Raw genomic sequence first — 15963 nt, 5'->3', positions numbered from 1 at the left:
CGTCTCCAAAAGAAAAAAAAAAAGTATGAAACGATGAGTACAATGCAATGAGTCGCCCGCCCCCTGCCAAACCTACCCCGCAGCTCCAGACTGCCGCCTGCGCCGAGCCTAGGCCACCGAGCCTGACGGAAACTGCCGCTCCTGAACGCGTATCCCAGTCCCGCAGCTGACCAATCGGAGCCCGCCCTTCCGGGGCCCGCCCCCTTCCCGGAATCGACCTCCGGACGGGCCTCGAAAATTGACCAACCGGTGTAGTTCCGCTCTTGGTCCCGCCCCCATGTTGAAACTGCCGCTTCGGATCGCGGAGTAACGCTGGCCAGGCGTCCCGGCCCTGCCCCTCACCTGACCAATCAGGACGGCCGGCGGAGGCCCAGCCCCCAGCCGGCGACCCGGGGCGGTTCAGGCGGCGGCGGCGGCGGAGGCGGCTGCTGCGGCGCGAATTGGAGGATTCTGCCCGGTGAGTGAGGGGAGGCGGCACTGAGGTGGAGCGGAAGGGCTCTGCAGCAGGTCCCACGTGCATTCCCGCGAGGGGCTCGGGGGCTGCAGTGGAAAAGAAGGGGAGGCTGCGTCTGCCCCTGCCGGGGTCCCGCCTCGGCGTCCGCCCGCTGGGCCTCTGTTACTACTGCGGCCCTGGTGTTTCTGGAGCGTCGTTTTCCCGGTGCCTCTGCTCAGTGTTTCCTTTCCAAAGCGCGACCAGGGCCAGGGGAAGGCAAGGCCAGCTGTGCCCTTTGACCCCGTGCGAAAGCGGCGACCCTCTGATACAGGGGTGTGGCCCAGAGCTACTTGGTCAGTTAGGGGTGGGGGCCGGGATCTTTGTCCTACGAATCAAGCAGTTGGCCCCCCTTGACTGCATCTCCGTGCCCCCCAGCCCTGTGGGGTCATATACGTGTGGGAGGGTCCCTGGGTAGTAGGCTTCTTTCTGCTCCAGACCTTGCACCCGGTGATCCTGAGGATACTTGGAGGTGGGGGGCAAGGGCTGGGAGGAGGAGGCGGAGTTTTCCCAGGCTCCCCCACACTTCCAGGGAAAGGCTTTCCAAGAAACCTGAACTCATCTACCCTGGAGTCAAATTTGGTTCAGATCTTGCCTCTTGCTAGCTGTGTGACTTGAGGCAAATTGCTTAACTTCTCTGAGCTTTGGTTTCTTCATTTGTAAAAAGAAATTGAAGGAGGAAGGGAGGGCAGGAAAGGAGGAAGAATCCCTTTTGAAGCCTGGTTTGTATTGGGTTCACCAGTTATAAAGCACGGTTGTCCAAACCACTGCTTAGGAGGTGGAGGCTGCAGTGAGCCTGGAAAAAAAGGAAGCATGACCTTGCCCCAGCCATTTTGGTAATAATAGACGTTTATTGAATGCTTACTGTGTACCACTGTAAGCACTGTATTAAGTAAGCATTGTGCTAAGTACTTTGTTTTTTGTATTTTGTGTGTGTGTCAGTCTTGCTTTCACCCAGGCTGGAGTGCAATAGTGTGATCTCTGCTCACTGCAACCTCTGCCTCCCAGGTTCAAGCGATTCTCCTGCCTCAGCAGCCTCCTGAGTAGCTGGGATTACAGGCACCCACCACCATGCCTAGCTAATTGTTTTGTTGTTATTGTTGTTGTTGTTGTTGTTGTTTTTGAGATGGAGTCTCACCCCATCACACAGGCTGGAGTGCAATGGCGCGATCTCGGCTCTCCACAACCTCCGCCTCCCAGGTTCAGGTGATTCTCCTGCCTCAGCCTCCCGAGTAGCTGGGATTACAGGCGCGCGTCACCACGCCCGGCTAATTTTTGTATTTTTAGTAGCAACAGGGCCTCTCGCCAAGTTGGTTAGGCTTGCCTCAAACTCCTGACCTCAAGTGATCTTCTGCCTCAGCCTCCCAAAGTGCTGGGATTACAGACGTGAGCCACTTGGCCTGTTTTTTGTATTTTTGTTTTTGTTTTTTTTTTTTACAGTGATGTGACCATGGCTCACTGCAGCCTGGGCCTTCTGGGCTAAAGCGATCCTTGAGTAGCTGGGGCCACAGACGAGTGCCACCACGGCTAGCTAATTTAAAAAAAAAAATTTTTTTTTTTTTTTTTTTTTTTTTTTTGAGACAGAGTCTTGCTCTGTCGCCCAGGCTGGGGTGCCGTGGCCGGATCTCAGCTCACTGCAAGCTCCGCCTCCCGGGTTTAGACCATTCTCCTGCCTCAGCCTCCCGAGTAGCTGGGACTACAGGCGCCCGCCACCTCGCCCGGCTAGTTTTTTTTTTGTATTTTTTAGTAGAGACGGGGTTTCACCGTGTTAGCCAGGATGGTCTCGATCTCCTGACCTCGTGATCCGCCCGTCTCGGCCTCCCAAAGTGCTGGGATTACAGGCTTGAGCCACCGCGCCCGGCCAAAAAAAAATTTTTTTTTTTGTAGAAAAAAATGTGTCTACAAATGTTGCCCAGGCTTAACATGCTTTCTTTAATTCTAACAACAATCGTATGAGGTAGGTACTGTTGTCTTCCAGCAGATGAGGAAACTGAGGCACAGAGAAGTTAAATAACTCACCTGAGGCAGTACAGTTAAAAAGTGTCAAATGGGGGTCTCTGGCACCACAGGGCACCCTACTGAGCCCCGTGTCCTGCTCTCTTGACTTCAAGTAGAAGAGCTGGGGCAGGAACCCAGCCCTGAGGACATCCTGTGGCCCAGGGGCAAGTGACACCTGCTGCAGGAGGCCCAGGATGGTGGAGGCTGAGGACCTGGCGCAGCTGCGGCTGCTCAACCTGGAGCTCCTGAGGCAGCTGTGGGTGGGGCAGGATGCTGTGCGGCGGTCAGTGACCAGGGCAGCCTTAGAGGTACGTGCCTGCCTTGGGAACCCCAGAGGAAGTGGCTACCTGACCTCAGGCCAGCATCCAGGCTTCTGGGCTCATCTTGTTCAACACCCCCATTTTACTGATGATGGGATATTGAGGGCTGGGGAGGGAAGAGACTGGCCTTGGTCACTGCTGAGGCCAGAGCAGGATGAGGACACAGGCCTTGGTACCTGGCGTAGGACCCGTGGGTATGTTCTGACAGCCACTCCCTGGGTGACCCCGCCCCTCTCTCCAGTCAAGCCTGGAATCCAGCAGCTACAATTCAGAGACTCCATTGACCCCAGAGACGTCCTCAACTTCCTTGAGCACCTCCTGCCCACGGGGCCGGTGTCCTGTGTGGAGCTCACCAGATGCCTGCCGAGGGGACCCCCGTCATGTGGCCAGATCGGGGGTGGCCTCTCTCCCACCTGCCAAATGCCAGCACCAGGAGTCCCTGGGCCGACCGAGACCCCACTCAGCACCCTCCCTGGGCACCTCAAGCCTAAGGGACCCAGAGCCCTCAGCGGGACTAGGTGATCCAGGACCCCAGAAGGCACAGCCCCCGAGGTCCATCCTGGCTCAACAGAGCAAGCTGTCCAAGGTAATGTGGGAGAGCGGGACATCTGATGGGAGGAGCTTCCTTGGGCCTCAGTTTCCCTATCTGACACATGTGCTTGTGGGCAGCCTCCCTTGCAGAACAAGAGGCTCCTGGGAGATACTGTGAGTTGGGTCTGGCTCAGCCTAAATGCTCGCTAAGCGGTAGCTGTGAGTTTCTCAGCACTTTGAGAAGAGGCCAGGCTTTGTTCACAGCCACACATAAAGTGGGGTCAAACATTTCCCTTCTTGCTCTTGTGACCTTGGCTGAGCCCTGGGCTCCAAGTCAGGGTGTAAGTTGAGACACAGTCTCTCTGTCCCTCGAGGTGTGGCTTCCTCTGGGCCAGGCCTCCTGGCTTAGTCCTTGCCCCTCTGTGCTTCCCTCCTCAGCCCAGGGTGACCTTCTCTGAGGAGTCTGCAGTTCCTGAGAGGAGCTGGCGCCTCAGGCCATACCTGGGCTATGACTGGATTGCAGGTAAGGCCTGCTGCTGCCCGGCACACACTTGGCCTGGGAGTGGGAGGTGGAGGCCTGGGCTCCTCCATGCTCCTATCTCAGCCTCCACCCGGTGCTGTTGCTTGTTTCTCTGATGACCGTGCCATCCTCCTTGGGGAGCACCCAATTTTTTTTTTTTTTTTTTTTTGAGACGGAGTCTTACTCTGTTACCCAGGCTGGAGTGCAGTAGTGCGATGTTGGCTCACAGCAACCTCCACCTCCCAGGTTCAAGTGATTCTCGTCCCTCGGCCTCCCGAGTAGCTGGGATTATAGGCGAGCACCACCACGCCTGGCTAATTTTTTGTGTTTTTAGTAGAGATGGTGTTTCCCCATCTTGGCCAGGCTGGTCTCAAACTACAGAGCTCAAGATATCCACCTACGTTGGACTCTCAAAGTGCTGGGATTACAGGAGTGAGCCACCGCCCCCCACAGCCACCTTTTGTTTTGTTTTGTTTTGTTTATTTATTTATTTATTTATTTATTTATTTATTTTTGAGATAGAGTCTTGCTCTGTCGCTCAGGCTGGAGTGCAATGGCGTGATCTCGGCTCACTGCAAGCTCTGCCTCCCGGATTCATGCCATTCTCCTGCCCCAACCTCCTAAGTAGCTGGGACTACAGGCGCCCGCCACCATGCCCGGCTAATTTTTTTGTATTTTTTTTTTTAGTAGAGACGGGGTTTGACCGTGTTAGCCAGGATTGTCTCATTTCCTGACCTCGTGATCTGCCCGCCTCGGCCTCCTGACCTCATGATCTGCCCACCTCAGCCTCCCAAAGTGCTAGGATTACAGGCATGAGCCACTGGGCTGGCCTATTTATTTATTTATTTATTTATTTTGAGACAGAGTTTTACTCTCGTTGCCCAGGCTGGAGTGCAATGGTGTGATCTTGGCTTACTGCAACCTCTGCCTCCCAGGTTCAAGCGATTCTCCTGCCTCAGCCTCCCAAGTAGCTGGGATTACAGGTATGCGCCACCACGCCCAGCTCATTTTTGTATCTGTAATAGAGATGGAGTTTTACCATGTTGGCCAGGCTGTCCTTGAACTTCTGACCTCAGGTGATCTGTCCACTTCAGCCTTCCAAAGTGCTGGGATTACAGGCATGAACCACCATGCCTGGCCTTTTTTTTTTTTTTTTTTTTTTTTTTTTTTTTTTTTTTGCTTTTTAAGAGAAGACAGGCCAGGCACAGAGAAGTTAAATAACTTGCCTGAGGCAGTACAGTTAAAGAGTGTCAAATGGGGTTCTCTGGCACCACAGGGCACCCGGTAATCCCAGCACTTTGGGAGGCTGAGGCAGGTGGATCACGAGGTCAGGAGTTCGAGACCAGCTTGACCAACATGGTCAAACCCCGTATCTACTAAAAATACAATAATTAACTGGGCGTGGTGGTCTGGGCCTGTAATCCCAGCTACCTGGGAGGCTGAGGCAAGAGAATCGCTTAAACCCGGGATGCGGAGGTTGCAGCGAGCCGAGATCGCGCCATTGCACTCCAGCTAGGGTGACAGAGCAAGACTCCGTCTCCAAAAAACAAACAAACAAAAAAAATGAGACGAGCAGTAGTGAGAAGAAGGGGGAAAGAGTAGAACAAAGAGTTTGGTCTGTCACTGACTGTGAGTAATCAATTGCGATAACTCACTACCTTCACACCAGCCTCTGAGCACCTTCTGAGCCATGTCTGCTCTCTCAACCTCCGGCACAGAGACGGTGCATCTGTTGAATGAATGAATGAGTCTCAGCTGCCCTATGTTTGAACATTGGTTATTTGCCAGGCCCCTGCACAACTCCATACCAATGCCAGCTCTTTTCACGCTACTGTCCAGCTCTCCCCAACAGCAACTTCAGCTGCCTTCTGGCTGGTTTCCTCCTGGCCTATATCCCATTGTCCTTTGCGCTTGTGCGTGTGTGTGTGTTTGTGTGTGTGTTTGTGTGTTTGTGTAAATACATAACATAAAATTTACCACTGTAGCATTTTTTTTTTTTTTGAGGCGGAGTTTCACTCTTGTTGCCCAGGCTGGAGCGCAGTGGCACGATCTCAGCTCACCACAACCTCCGCCTCCCAGGTTCAAGCGATTCTCCTGCCTCAGCCTCCCTAGTAGCTGGGATTATAGGCATGTGCCACCAGGCCCAGAGACGGGGTTTCTCCATGTTGGTCAGGCTGTTCTCGAGCTCCCGACCTCAGGTGATCCATCCGCCTCGGCCTCCCAAAGTGCTGGGATTACAGGCGTGAGCCACTGCGCCCGGCCTAGCATTTTTTTTTTTTTTTTTTTGAGATGAGGTCTGACTCTTGTTGCCCAGGCTAGAGTGCAATGGCGTGGTCTCCGCTCACTGCAACCTCCGCCTCCTGGGTTCAGGCGATTCTCCTGCCTCAGCCTCCAAGTAGCTGGGATTACAGGCACCTGCCACCACGCCTGGCTAATTTTTTTTTTTTTTGGTTTGAGACAGAGTCTTGCTCTGTCACCCAGGCTGGAGTGCAGTGGCCAGATCTCGGCTCACTGCAAGCTCCGCCTTCTGGGTTTACGCCATTCTCCTGCCTCAGCCTCCCGAGTAGCTGGGATTACAGGCGTCCGCCACCACGTCTGGCTAATGTTTTGTATTTTTAGTAGAGATGGGGTTTCACTGTGTTAGCCAGTATGGTCTCGATCTCCTGACCTTGTGACCCGCCTGCCTCAGCCTCCCAAAGTGCTGGGATTACAGGCGTGAGCCACCGTGTGCTGCCTAATTTTTGTATTTTTAATAGAGACAGGGTTTCACCATGTTGGCCAGGTTGGTCTCGAACTGACCTCAGGCGATCCACCCACCTCAGCCTCCCAAGTGCTGGAATTACAGGTGTGAGCCACCACGCCCAGCCACCTGTAGCATTTTTTAAGTGGACTGTTAAGTGGCATCAAGTATGTCCACACTGTTGAGCTATCATTACTACCATCCGTCTCCACAATTTTTCATCTTCCCAAAAATGCTCTCTCCCCATTAAATAATTACTCCTATTCCCCCTCCCTCCAGCCCTGGACAGTCACCATTCTACTTTCTGTCCGTATGAATTTGACTCCTCTAGGAACCTTATATAAGTGAAATCATACAGCATTTGTTCTTTTGTACTGGCTTTTTTTATTTAACATAATGGCCTCAAGATTTATTCATGTTGTAGTGTGTGTCAGAATTCCCTTTCTTTTATTTATTTTTTTGTTTTGTTTTGAGACAGAGTTGCACTGTATCGCCCAGGCTAGAGTGCAGTGGTGTGATCTCGGCTCACTGCAACCTTCACCTCCTGGGTTGGAATGGTTCTTGTGCCTCAGCCTCCCGAGTAGCAGGGATTACAGGTGTGCGCCACCACACCCAGCTAATTTTTGTATTTTCAGTAGAGATGGGGTTTCACTATGTTGGCCAGGCTGGTCTCGAACTGCTGCAGTCAAGTGATTCTCCTGCCTTGGCCTCCCAAAGTGCGGGGATTACAGGTGTGAGCTGCTGTGCCTGGCTGGAATTCCCTTCCTTTTTAGGGCTGAGTGACATTCCATTGTGTGTAGATACCCCATGTTGTTTATCCATTCATTCATGGATGGACACTTGGGTGGTTTCCATCTCTTGACTGTTGGGAATAATGCTGCCAGGGACGTGGTTGTGCACTGTCATTTTTGACATAGCAGCCAAAGGATATTTTTAAACATGGAAATCAGATCATGTCACTCCCCTGCTCAAAACTCCCCATGGACTTTTCCCAGCACTTACTGTAAAATCCAAAATCCCATTCTAGACTTACGAGGCATGATCTGGCCTCTACTGGCCCCATGATGATGTGACCTCCTGTCTTTCTTTCTTCTAGCCTTGCGGCCTCCTCTTTTTTTTTTTGAGATGGAGTCTTGCTCTGTTGCCCAGAGTCAAGTCCAGTGGTGTGATTTCTGCTCACTGCAACCTGCGCTTCCTTGGTTTAAGCGATTCTCCTTCCTCAGCCTCCCAGGTAGCTGGGATTATAGGCATCTACTACCATGCTCGGCTAATTTTTGTGTTTTTAGTAGAGACGGGGTTTCACCATGTTGGCCCGGCTGGTCTTGAACTCTTGACCTCAGGTGATCCGTCCACCTCGGCCTCCCAAAGTGCTGGGATTACACGCATAATGGGGTGACCACAGGCGTGGCAGGACCAGAAAGGAGGCCACGGCCAGGCATGGTGGCTCACACTTGTAATCCCAGCAATTTGGGAGGCCGAGGTGGGCGTATCACTTGAGGTCAGGAGTTTGAGACCAGCCTGGCCATCATGGTGAAACCCTGTCTCTACTAAAAATACAAAAGCTAGCTGGGTGTGGTGGTGGGCATCTGTAATCCCAGCTGAGCCCTCATCCACACCTTCCTTACCTTTGAGCAGCAGGGGACACGGTGGTCACTCCCTCCCTAAAGCACTTTCTCCCCTAGACTTCTAGCCCCATGCTTCCTGGCTCTACCCCATCTCTGTTGGTGCTCCTTCCCAGGCTCCCGGGGAAGGAAAGGTCCTTGTTCTGACCACTACACCCCTAGGCCTGGGATTCAGTCTTCTGACTCCTCTCTGTCTTCCCTCTTCCCTCTATGATCTCCCAAGTGCTGAGGCATTTGACACTTTCTCTACTTCTCCATTTTGTATCTCTAGCCCACATCTCTCCTCCGAATTCCAGACTTGTATATCCCGCTGTCTTCTCCACATCACCATGAAGTTTTTAACCTTCTGTCCGAAATCAGGGTCCTCATTTCCACGCCATCTGCTGTGCTCCTCCTGCAGTCTTTCCTGTCTCCACAAATGGCAACTCCACATACTAAATAGGTCAGGCCATTACCTTGGGATCGACCCTAATTCCCCCCTCCTTTTCACACCATCCTCATCTAGTCCATTAGCACATCCTGTTGACCCTGCCTTCAACATACTTTTAGAATCCGATTATAGATGCTGCTGGATTTACCATATAGCTACATCCTGATACACCCAACGTAAGTTGAAAATACTGTTTAGTCAAAAAGGCATATAAGGCCAGGCGCGGTGGCTCACACCTGTAATCCCAACACTTTGGGAGGCTGAGGCGGGCGGATCACTTGAGGTCAGGAGTTCAAGACCACCCTGGCCAGCATACTGAAATCCCATCTCCACTGAAAGTACAAAAATTAATTGAGTGTGGTAGCACCCGCCTGTAATCCCAGCTGCTCGGGAGGCTGAGGCAGGAGAATCGCTGCAACCCCGGAGGCGGAGGTTGCAGTGAGCCGAGATCACGCTACCACACTTCAGCCTGGGCAGCAAAAAAAAAAAATAAATAACCAAACCAAAACAAAAAGGCATTTAATACACCTAACCTACCAAACATTCTAGCTTAGCTGAGCCTACCTTAAATGTGCGCAGAACACTGACATTAGCCTACAGTTGGGCAAAATGATCTAACACAAGCCTTTTTTATAATGAAGTGTTGAATGTCTCATGTAACTTACTGATGTTCTGAATGTGATCACTTTTGTGCCATTGTAAAGTTGATAAATCATAACTTGAAAAATTCTGGCCAGGTGTGGCAGTGGCTCACGCCTGTAATCCGAGCACTTTGGGAGGCCAAGGCAGGTGGATCAGGCCAGGAGTTTGAGAACAGCCTGGCCAAGATGGTGAAACCCCTTCTCTACTAAAAATACAAAAATTAGCTGGGCGTGGGGGCGCATGCCTATAATTCCAGCTACGTAGGTGGCTGAGACATGAGAATCTCTTGAACCTGGGAGGCAGAGGTTGCAGTGAGGTGAGATCGCTCCACTACACTCCAGCCTGGGCAACACAGTGAGATTCTCTCTCAAAAAAGTAAGAAAAGAAACATCCTAAGTCGAATCATGCTGAGTTGGGGGCTGCCCCTGCCTGTCCCCAGCTGAATCCTAACTGATGCCTCTACTTCCCCTCACCTTGAAGCAGCCAGAGGAGGAGTCCTGTAAAAATATATGGCCTATGTGATTGTGTCCCTCCTGGTCCCCAAACCCTCCTTGGGCTTCTTAACCTCATCTCCTCCACCCTTACTCCCTTCCTGCCACTTTCCCCTCCTGGCTGTTCCTCAGCTGAACCACACATGCGCCCACCCTTTGCGCTTGCTCTTTCATCTGCCTGTGATGTCCTTCCTGGGAGGTCTCTGTGGCTCTTCCGTGTCTCTGCTCAGGGTCGTCACTCAGAGAGGCCTTCCCTGGCATGGCTGCCCTGCCATACTAGGCTCTGACCCTGCTCTCTTGCTTTCTGGCAGATGTCACCATTCAGTCTTGTCTCACGGATTTTTTTTGGTGGCTAGTTCATCTCTTGCCACCTTACAGTGTAAGACTCATTAAGGCCGGGGGCTTTGTCTATCTAGTTCCTGGCACATGAAACAGCGTCTAGCCCTGTCATAAGGTCTCTGTTGGCCGGGCGCGGTGGCTCACGCCTGTAATCCCAGCACTTTGGGAGGCTGAGACGGGCGGATCACGAGGTCGGGAGATCGAGACCATCCTGGCTAACACGGTGAAACCCCGTCTCTACTAAAAAATACAAAAAACTAGCCGGGCGAGGTGGCGGGCGCCTGTAGTCGCAGCTACTCGGGAGGCCGAGGCAGGAGAATGGCGTGAACCCGGGAGGCAGAGCTTGCAGTGAGCTGAGATCCGGCCACTGCACTCCAGCCTGGGCGACAGAGAGAGACTCCGTCTCAAAAAAAAAAAAAAAGGTCTCTGTCGATATTTTTCCCATGGATGGTTGGCTATGCATCAGGGTAGACAGACACTGAAACCAACCAACAGTCCCAGTGACTAGAGGGGCCCTCCTGGCCTGTTTGAGGCACAGTAGGGGTGAAGCAGGTGGCCTGGGGTGCCGGGCTGATCGTCTCTCCAAGCCTTGGCCGGTGGCCACACAGCAGCCCCCAGCCCCTCTCCCGTCAGCTGCCTGGTGCTTTGCCCACACCAGGGTCTCTGGACACCAGCTCTTCAATCGCCAGCCAGCCTGAGGCCTTCTTCTCGAAGCTGCAGGAGTTTCGGGAAACCAACAAGGAGGAGTGTATCTGTAGCCATCCTGAGTGAGCAGGGGTGGGCAAGGGTGGGCGAGGGTGGCTGAGCGGCTCTATCCCCCGGCCTGCTCATCCCCCTCGCCCTCTCAGACCCCAGCTCCTAGGCCTGCGTGACAGCAGTGGCAGCGGTGTGGAGGAAGACCATGAATGTGAGTGCGGGCCCTTGGCTAGGCCACTGAGTAGTCCAGCCTCGCGCTGCCCTGGCCTCCCCTGCCACAGAGCGGTTCCATTTGAGGTTTGAGGAGGCCCCTGAGGTATTGAGACTCATGGAGGGAGGCTTGCAGTCTGGACAGGGTGGCCAAGCCCTGGTAGGGGTAGGGTGAGCTAAGACCTGGCCTCCGAATTAGGGGCTGCCCTGCGTGGCCCCATCCCAACCTTCCCAGCAGTGCCTCTGTGCTGGTGGGACTCCATCCCAGCTCCTGAGAGCCCCAGGAGGATGTCCCTCCCCACCCCTTAGGGCGTGGGCCCCAGGTTCTGGGAGGAAAGGGGTTAGAAGGAAATGGGCCAACTTGCTTCCCAGAGGATTGGCAGCCTGTGTGATTGGGGGCCGCTGGGGGCAGCACCGGGCCTGGGGACCTGGGGACCTGGGGACCTGGGTTCCTGGCTCAGGGGGAGCTGCGGCTTCTCATGGGCCTCGCAGGTGTGTACTGTTACCGTGTCAACCGGCGCCTGTTCCCCGTGCCTGTGGATCCCGGCACCCCCTGCCGCCTGTGTAGGACACCACGAGACCATCAGGGCCCTGGGACCCTGGCGCAGCCGGCGCAGGTCAGGTGAGTGACCAGAGTATTGGGACACCTGTGGGGACAGAGCCTGAACCACTGGTTTTAAGCGAGTAAAGATGGGCCTGGGCGTGGGCCCCCAACCGCCGGGAGGCTCCTCAGGGGTCCCCCACTGCACCCCTGTGCAGGGTGAGCATCCCGCTGTCCATCCTGGAACCCCCGCACCGGTACCGCATCCACCGGCGGAAGAGCTTTGAAGCCTCCGACACACTGGCCCTGCCCCGGGTGAGCAGCCACGTGGGGCTGGATAGTGATGAGGGCGGGGCTGGCTCAGACTGGCCCAGGTCCCCAGGGAGGGTCACAGAGCAAGGCTGGGCTCAACAGTGGTGAGCACCCAAGTCTCTGGAGCACAGGCTGGGCCTCTTCCATCACCCACACCTGTCCCTAAGGGAGGTAGGACCCCCGCTCCACTTACCCCGGGGCTTCCAGGGTGGTCTGCCTGTAGGCTGGCATGAAATGAACGGACCCTGTTTATTGCGCTTTTGTGTACTGCAGGCACAGTCCTTAGGGGGCTTCTCTCAGGGAGCCCCCACAGCAGCCAGGAGGGCAGGCACTGCTGTACCCCCACCCTGCAGGTGGGGAGACCGAAGCGGAGTGGCAGGCCTTGCTGGAGGAGCTGGGATTTGAACCTAGGTCTCTGTGCTTCTTTTTTTTTTTTTTTTTTGAGACCGAGTTTTGTTCTTACTGCCCAGGCTGGAGTGCAGTGGCACAATCTTGGCTCACTGCAGCCTCCACCTGTAGTCCCAGCTATTTGGGAGGCTGAGGTGGGAGGATCACTTGAACCCGGGAGGCAGAGGCTTCACTGAGCCGAGATCTCACCACTGCACTGCAGCCTGGATGACAGAGTGAGACTCCATCTCAAAAAAAAAAAAAAGAAAAGAAAAAAAGTCCTTTCCTGTGTCTCCAGGTCAGGATGGGGGCCCAGTGGCAACTCCGCCTGACTCCTAAATTGAGAGTAGGGCAGCTGGGGTCAGAGGAGGAGAAGGATACAGAGGAAAGTCAGTTTGCTGGTCCATGAAATGGACATAACAGCGCCATCCTCAGGGATGTTGGTGGCGAGGTGGGGCTGGTCAGTGAAGCAATCCATGCGGGCGCTTGGAGAGCCCACAGCAGGAAGCGCCCTGTGAGTGTCACTGTCACCATCCTGTCCTCCTCCTATTTCAGCTCTTAGGGCCCCAGGGATGGCTGGATCTGCCAGGATAAGGAAGGAGAGACCTGGGGTAATCTTGTGGGTAGACACAGGCCCTGCCCTGGTGGGGGCCTCCTTCCTAATGGGGGGCACAGTCCCTCCCTGATGGGGGTCTGCCCAGACAGCGGGGAGCCTATCCCAGGCCGGGCACCTTTAACCCCTTGCCTTCCACAGCACTGCCTGCTGGGCTGGGACGTTTTCCCTCCGAAGTCTGAGAAAAGCTCAGCCCCCAAGAACCTGGACCTCTGGTCCTCTGTCTCTGCTGAGGTCCAGCACCAGAAGCTGTCAGGCACCAGCCCTTTTCGCCTGGTATGGCCCAGATCACATCCTAGCCTGGGGTGCCCCCCAGTGGGACAAAGACCTTGGAGCAGGCCTGGGGACTGCAGAGCCCCCTGGGGAGTAGGATTGGGGTGGGGAGGATAGAGCCTGGGGGTGTCCCTCTGCAGGGGTCCAGCCCTCTGGCCCTGACCCTAGCCATCCCCCGGAACTCCTCCGCTCCCTGCCGCCTGCCCTGCTCCACCCAGGAAGGCCACCCTGACTGCAAGATCCAGGAGGGAATGTGGCTGGAACTGGAGATGACCTGTCCCTTTCAAGTGGCCCCCCTGAAACTTCCCTCTTCCCCATCCACGCCTTGCCAATGCAGGTGCCGCCCCCCACCCCGATCTGGTCAGTGCCCCAGGTCCCTCGGCCCCACGTCCCACGGCAGAAGCCTTGAGGACTGACTCCTGGAGGAGGACAGCATTCCCGCCGCCTCCAGCCTCTCACCTCTGGCAGGCGCACCCAGGAGATGGAAGCCCCTGCCCGCCCCGCTCAGGCCCGGCTGTCCTAGGTTGGGCAGGTGGGTGGGCCCAGGCTTGTCTGCTGCCTGGGTTCCAGAGAGGAAGGACCCTGGGGTGGAGGGTGAGGGATTCTGTGGAAATTTTAAAATAAAGCTCAGTGCTCTGCAGCTCAAGTCCCACTTGTGCTGGTTCCATCCTGCTCATGCACTTGGGGCCCAGAAGGCACTCTGGCCTCTCAGCCTGCCCTCCTGGCACCTGCAGAAGGAAGACATTGCGACCACCGGGACTGGGCAGTGTGCGTGCGTCACCATGAGGGTGGCTCCTTCTGCACATCCCCAGCTCTGGGTAGTGGCCTCCACCAGATGGGGGAGGGGGGTCCCCAAGGCAGGCTGGGCCAAGGTTATTAAAAAGTCATTTCAGGCTGGGTGCGGTGGCTTACGCCTGTAATCCCAGCACTTTGGGAGGCCGAGGTGGGCAGATCACGAGGTCAGGAGATCGAGACCACGGTAAAACCCCATCGTTACTAAAAATACAAAAAATTAGCCAGGCGCAGTGGTGGGTACCATAGTCCCAGCTACTCGAGAGGCTGAGGTGTAAACCCGGGAGGTGGAGCTTGCAGTGAGCTGAGATCACACCACTGAACTCCAGGTGACAGAGCGAGACTCCATCTCAAAAAAAAAAAAAAAGTCATTTCAGCGAGGGCCTCTGCTGAAGCCGTGAGTCGTGTTGAATGACTCAGCTCTGTCGTTCCTGGTCCCAGAACTGGGATCCATTGATAGAAGTGCTCTCTGGAAGTCCCTGGGGTCACATGGCTCCTCCACCCAGCCCTGGGAGCCGTAGGTCATTCAGAGCCCCAGCAGGGACAGATGAGGAAACTGAGGGCTGGGCAGTGAGTCGGAGGCAAGGTTAGCAGAGCGCCCAGATGTCCAGTCTGGGAGAGTGGGCAGCGCCGTCTTTCACCTCTTGTACATGTTGGTTGCACAGTGTGAAATTTCTGTTTTTATAAATGGAATAAATGCGGAAACGAGGCATGAACTTTCTCTAAGGTTTCTCGGCTTAGAGATGGAACTGGGCTGTGCTGTCCTGGGGCTTTTTCCTGGAGTTTATGAAGCTATAAAAACTTTTCCTTCTCTCTGGAGAAACAAAGTCTCTTTAAGTCCCTGCTTTCAATGATTTTGGGTATATAGAAGTGGAATTGCAGGATCAGAAGGTGATTCTGTGGTTTTTTATTTTTGAGATAGTATCTTACTTTGTCACTCAGGCTGGAGTGCAGTGGCGCCATCTCTGCCCACTGCAGCCTCGACCTCTTAAGCTCAAGTGATTCTCTTGCCTCAGCTTCTCCGGTAGCTGGACTACAAGTGCGTGCTACCACGCCTGGCTAGTTTTTTTTGTACTTTTTGTGGAGAAGGGGTTTCACTATGTTGCCCAGGCTGGTCTTGAACTCCTGAGATCAAGTGATCCGCCACCTTAGCCTCCCAAAGTGCTGGGATTACAGGTGTGAGCTACCACCTCCGGCCAATAATTCTATTTTTAGTTTTTCGAGGAACCGCTATACTGTTTTACTTTCCGACCAGTGATGCACAAGAGTTCCAATTTCCCCTCATCCTCAACAGAACTTGCTATTTTCTGGTTTTTCTATAGTAGCTGTCCTAATGGCTGTGAAGTGTATTTCATTGTGGTTTTTATTTGCGTTTCCCTAAGGATTAGTGAAGTTGAGCATGTTTTAATGTGCTTATTGGTCATTTGTATATCTTTTAAACAATAATTAATAGTCTTTAACTTTTAAGTTCAGGAGTACTTCTTTATTAGTTTATTATTTTTAATAGAGACAGGGTCTTGCTATGTTGTCCAGGCCTCAGGCTATTCCTACCTGGGCCTCCCAAAACACTGGGATTATAGGCGCAAGCCACTGCATGCGGTCTGTTTGTGTATCTTCTTTGGAGAAGTCAAGTCCTTTGTCCCATATTTTAGTTGGATTTGCTTTGTTGTTGTTCCACGTGTAATTTTGAGTCAGAGAACTTGTGGGAGACAGTGGTTTCTTTAGAAATTATTTGGCCAGAGGGAGAAGAGAATTCAAAGCCTTTCTGTCAAACAAAAGTTACAAAATTAGGCTGGGCACGGTGGCTTACTTCTGTAATCCCAGCATTTTGGGAGGCCGAGGCAGGAGGATCACTTGAGATCAGGAGTTTGTGACCAGCCTGGCCAACATAGTGAAACCCCATCTCTACTAAAAATACAAAAATTAGCTGGCGATGGTGATGTACACCTGTAATCCCAGATACTCGGGAGGCTGAAGTGGGAGAATGGCTTGAACCTGGGAGGTAGAGGTTGCAGT

The 15963-nt window shown here is 53.8% G+C and overlaps 1 protein-coding gene across 7 annotated transcripts; it reads left to right on the top strand.

Annotated features, from left to right (window-relative positions):
* Positions 1 to 298: 298 nt before the first annotated feature.
* Positions 299 to 13801, top strand: MII (migration and invasion inhibitory protein). Of its 7 annotated transcripts, none has more exons than XM_011726825.2 (10): positions 299 to 457; positions 2605 to 2796; positions 3050 to 3394; positions 3778 to 3862; positions 10782 to 10890; positions 10972 to 11030; positions 11522 to 11651; positions 11789 to 11885; positions 13024 to 13158; positions 13493 to 13801. In XM_011726825.2, the coding sequence occupies exons 2-10, from the start codon at positions 2683 to 2685 to the stop codon at positions 13562 to 13564; spliced, it is 1146 nt and encodes a 381-aa protein (XP_011725127.2). In that variant the 5' UTR covers positions 299 to 457; positions 2605 to 2682; the 3' UTR covers positions 13565 to 13801. The 7 variants fall into 7 exon arrangements, with proteins under 7 accessions (XP_011725127.2, XP_070956633.1, XP_070956634.1 ...); XM_071100532.1 differs by having other exon boundaries at positions 13374 to 13801; XM_071100533.1 differs by having other exon boundaries at positions 2602 to 2796; positions 13374 to 13801.
* Positions 13802 to 15963: the final 2162 nt, after the last annotated feature.

This window comes from Macaca nemestrina, chromosome 1, assembly GCF_043159975.1.
Source record: "Macaca nemestrina isolate mMacNem1 chromosome 1, mMacNem.hap1, whole genome shotgun sequence".
In the NCBI taxonomy this organism is placed as follows: Eukaryota; Metazoa; Chordata; class Mammalia; order Primates; family Cercopithecidae; genus Macaca; species Macaca nemestrina.
The sequence above is the reverse complement of the archived record's forward strand: the minus strand, read 5'-3'. Positions and strand labels throughout refer to the sequence as shown.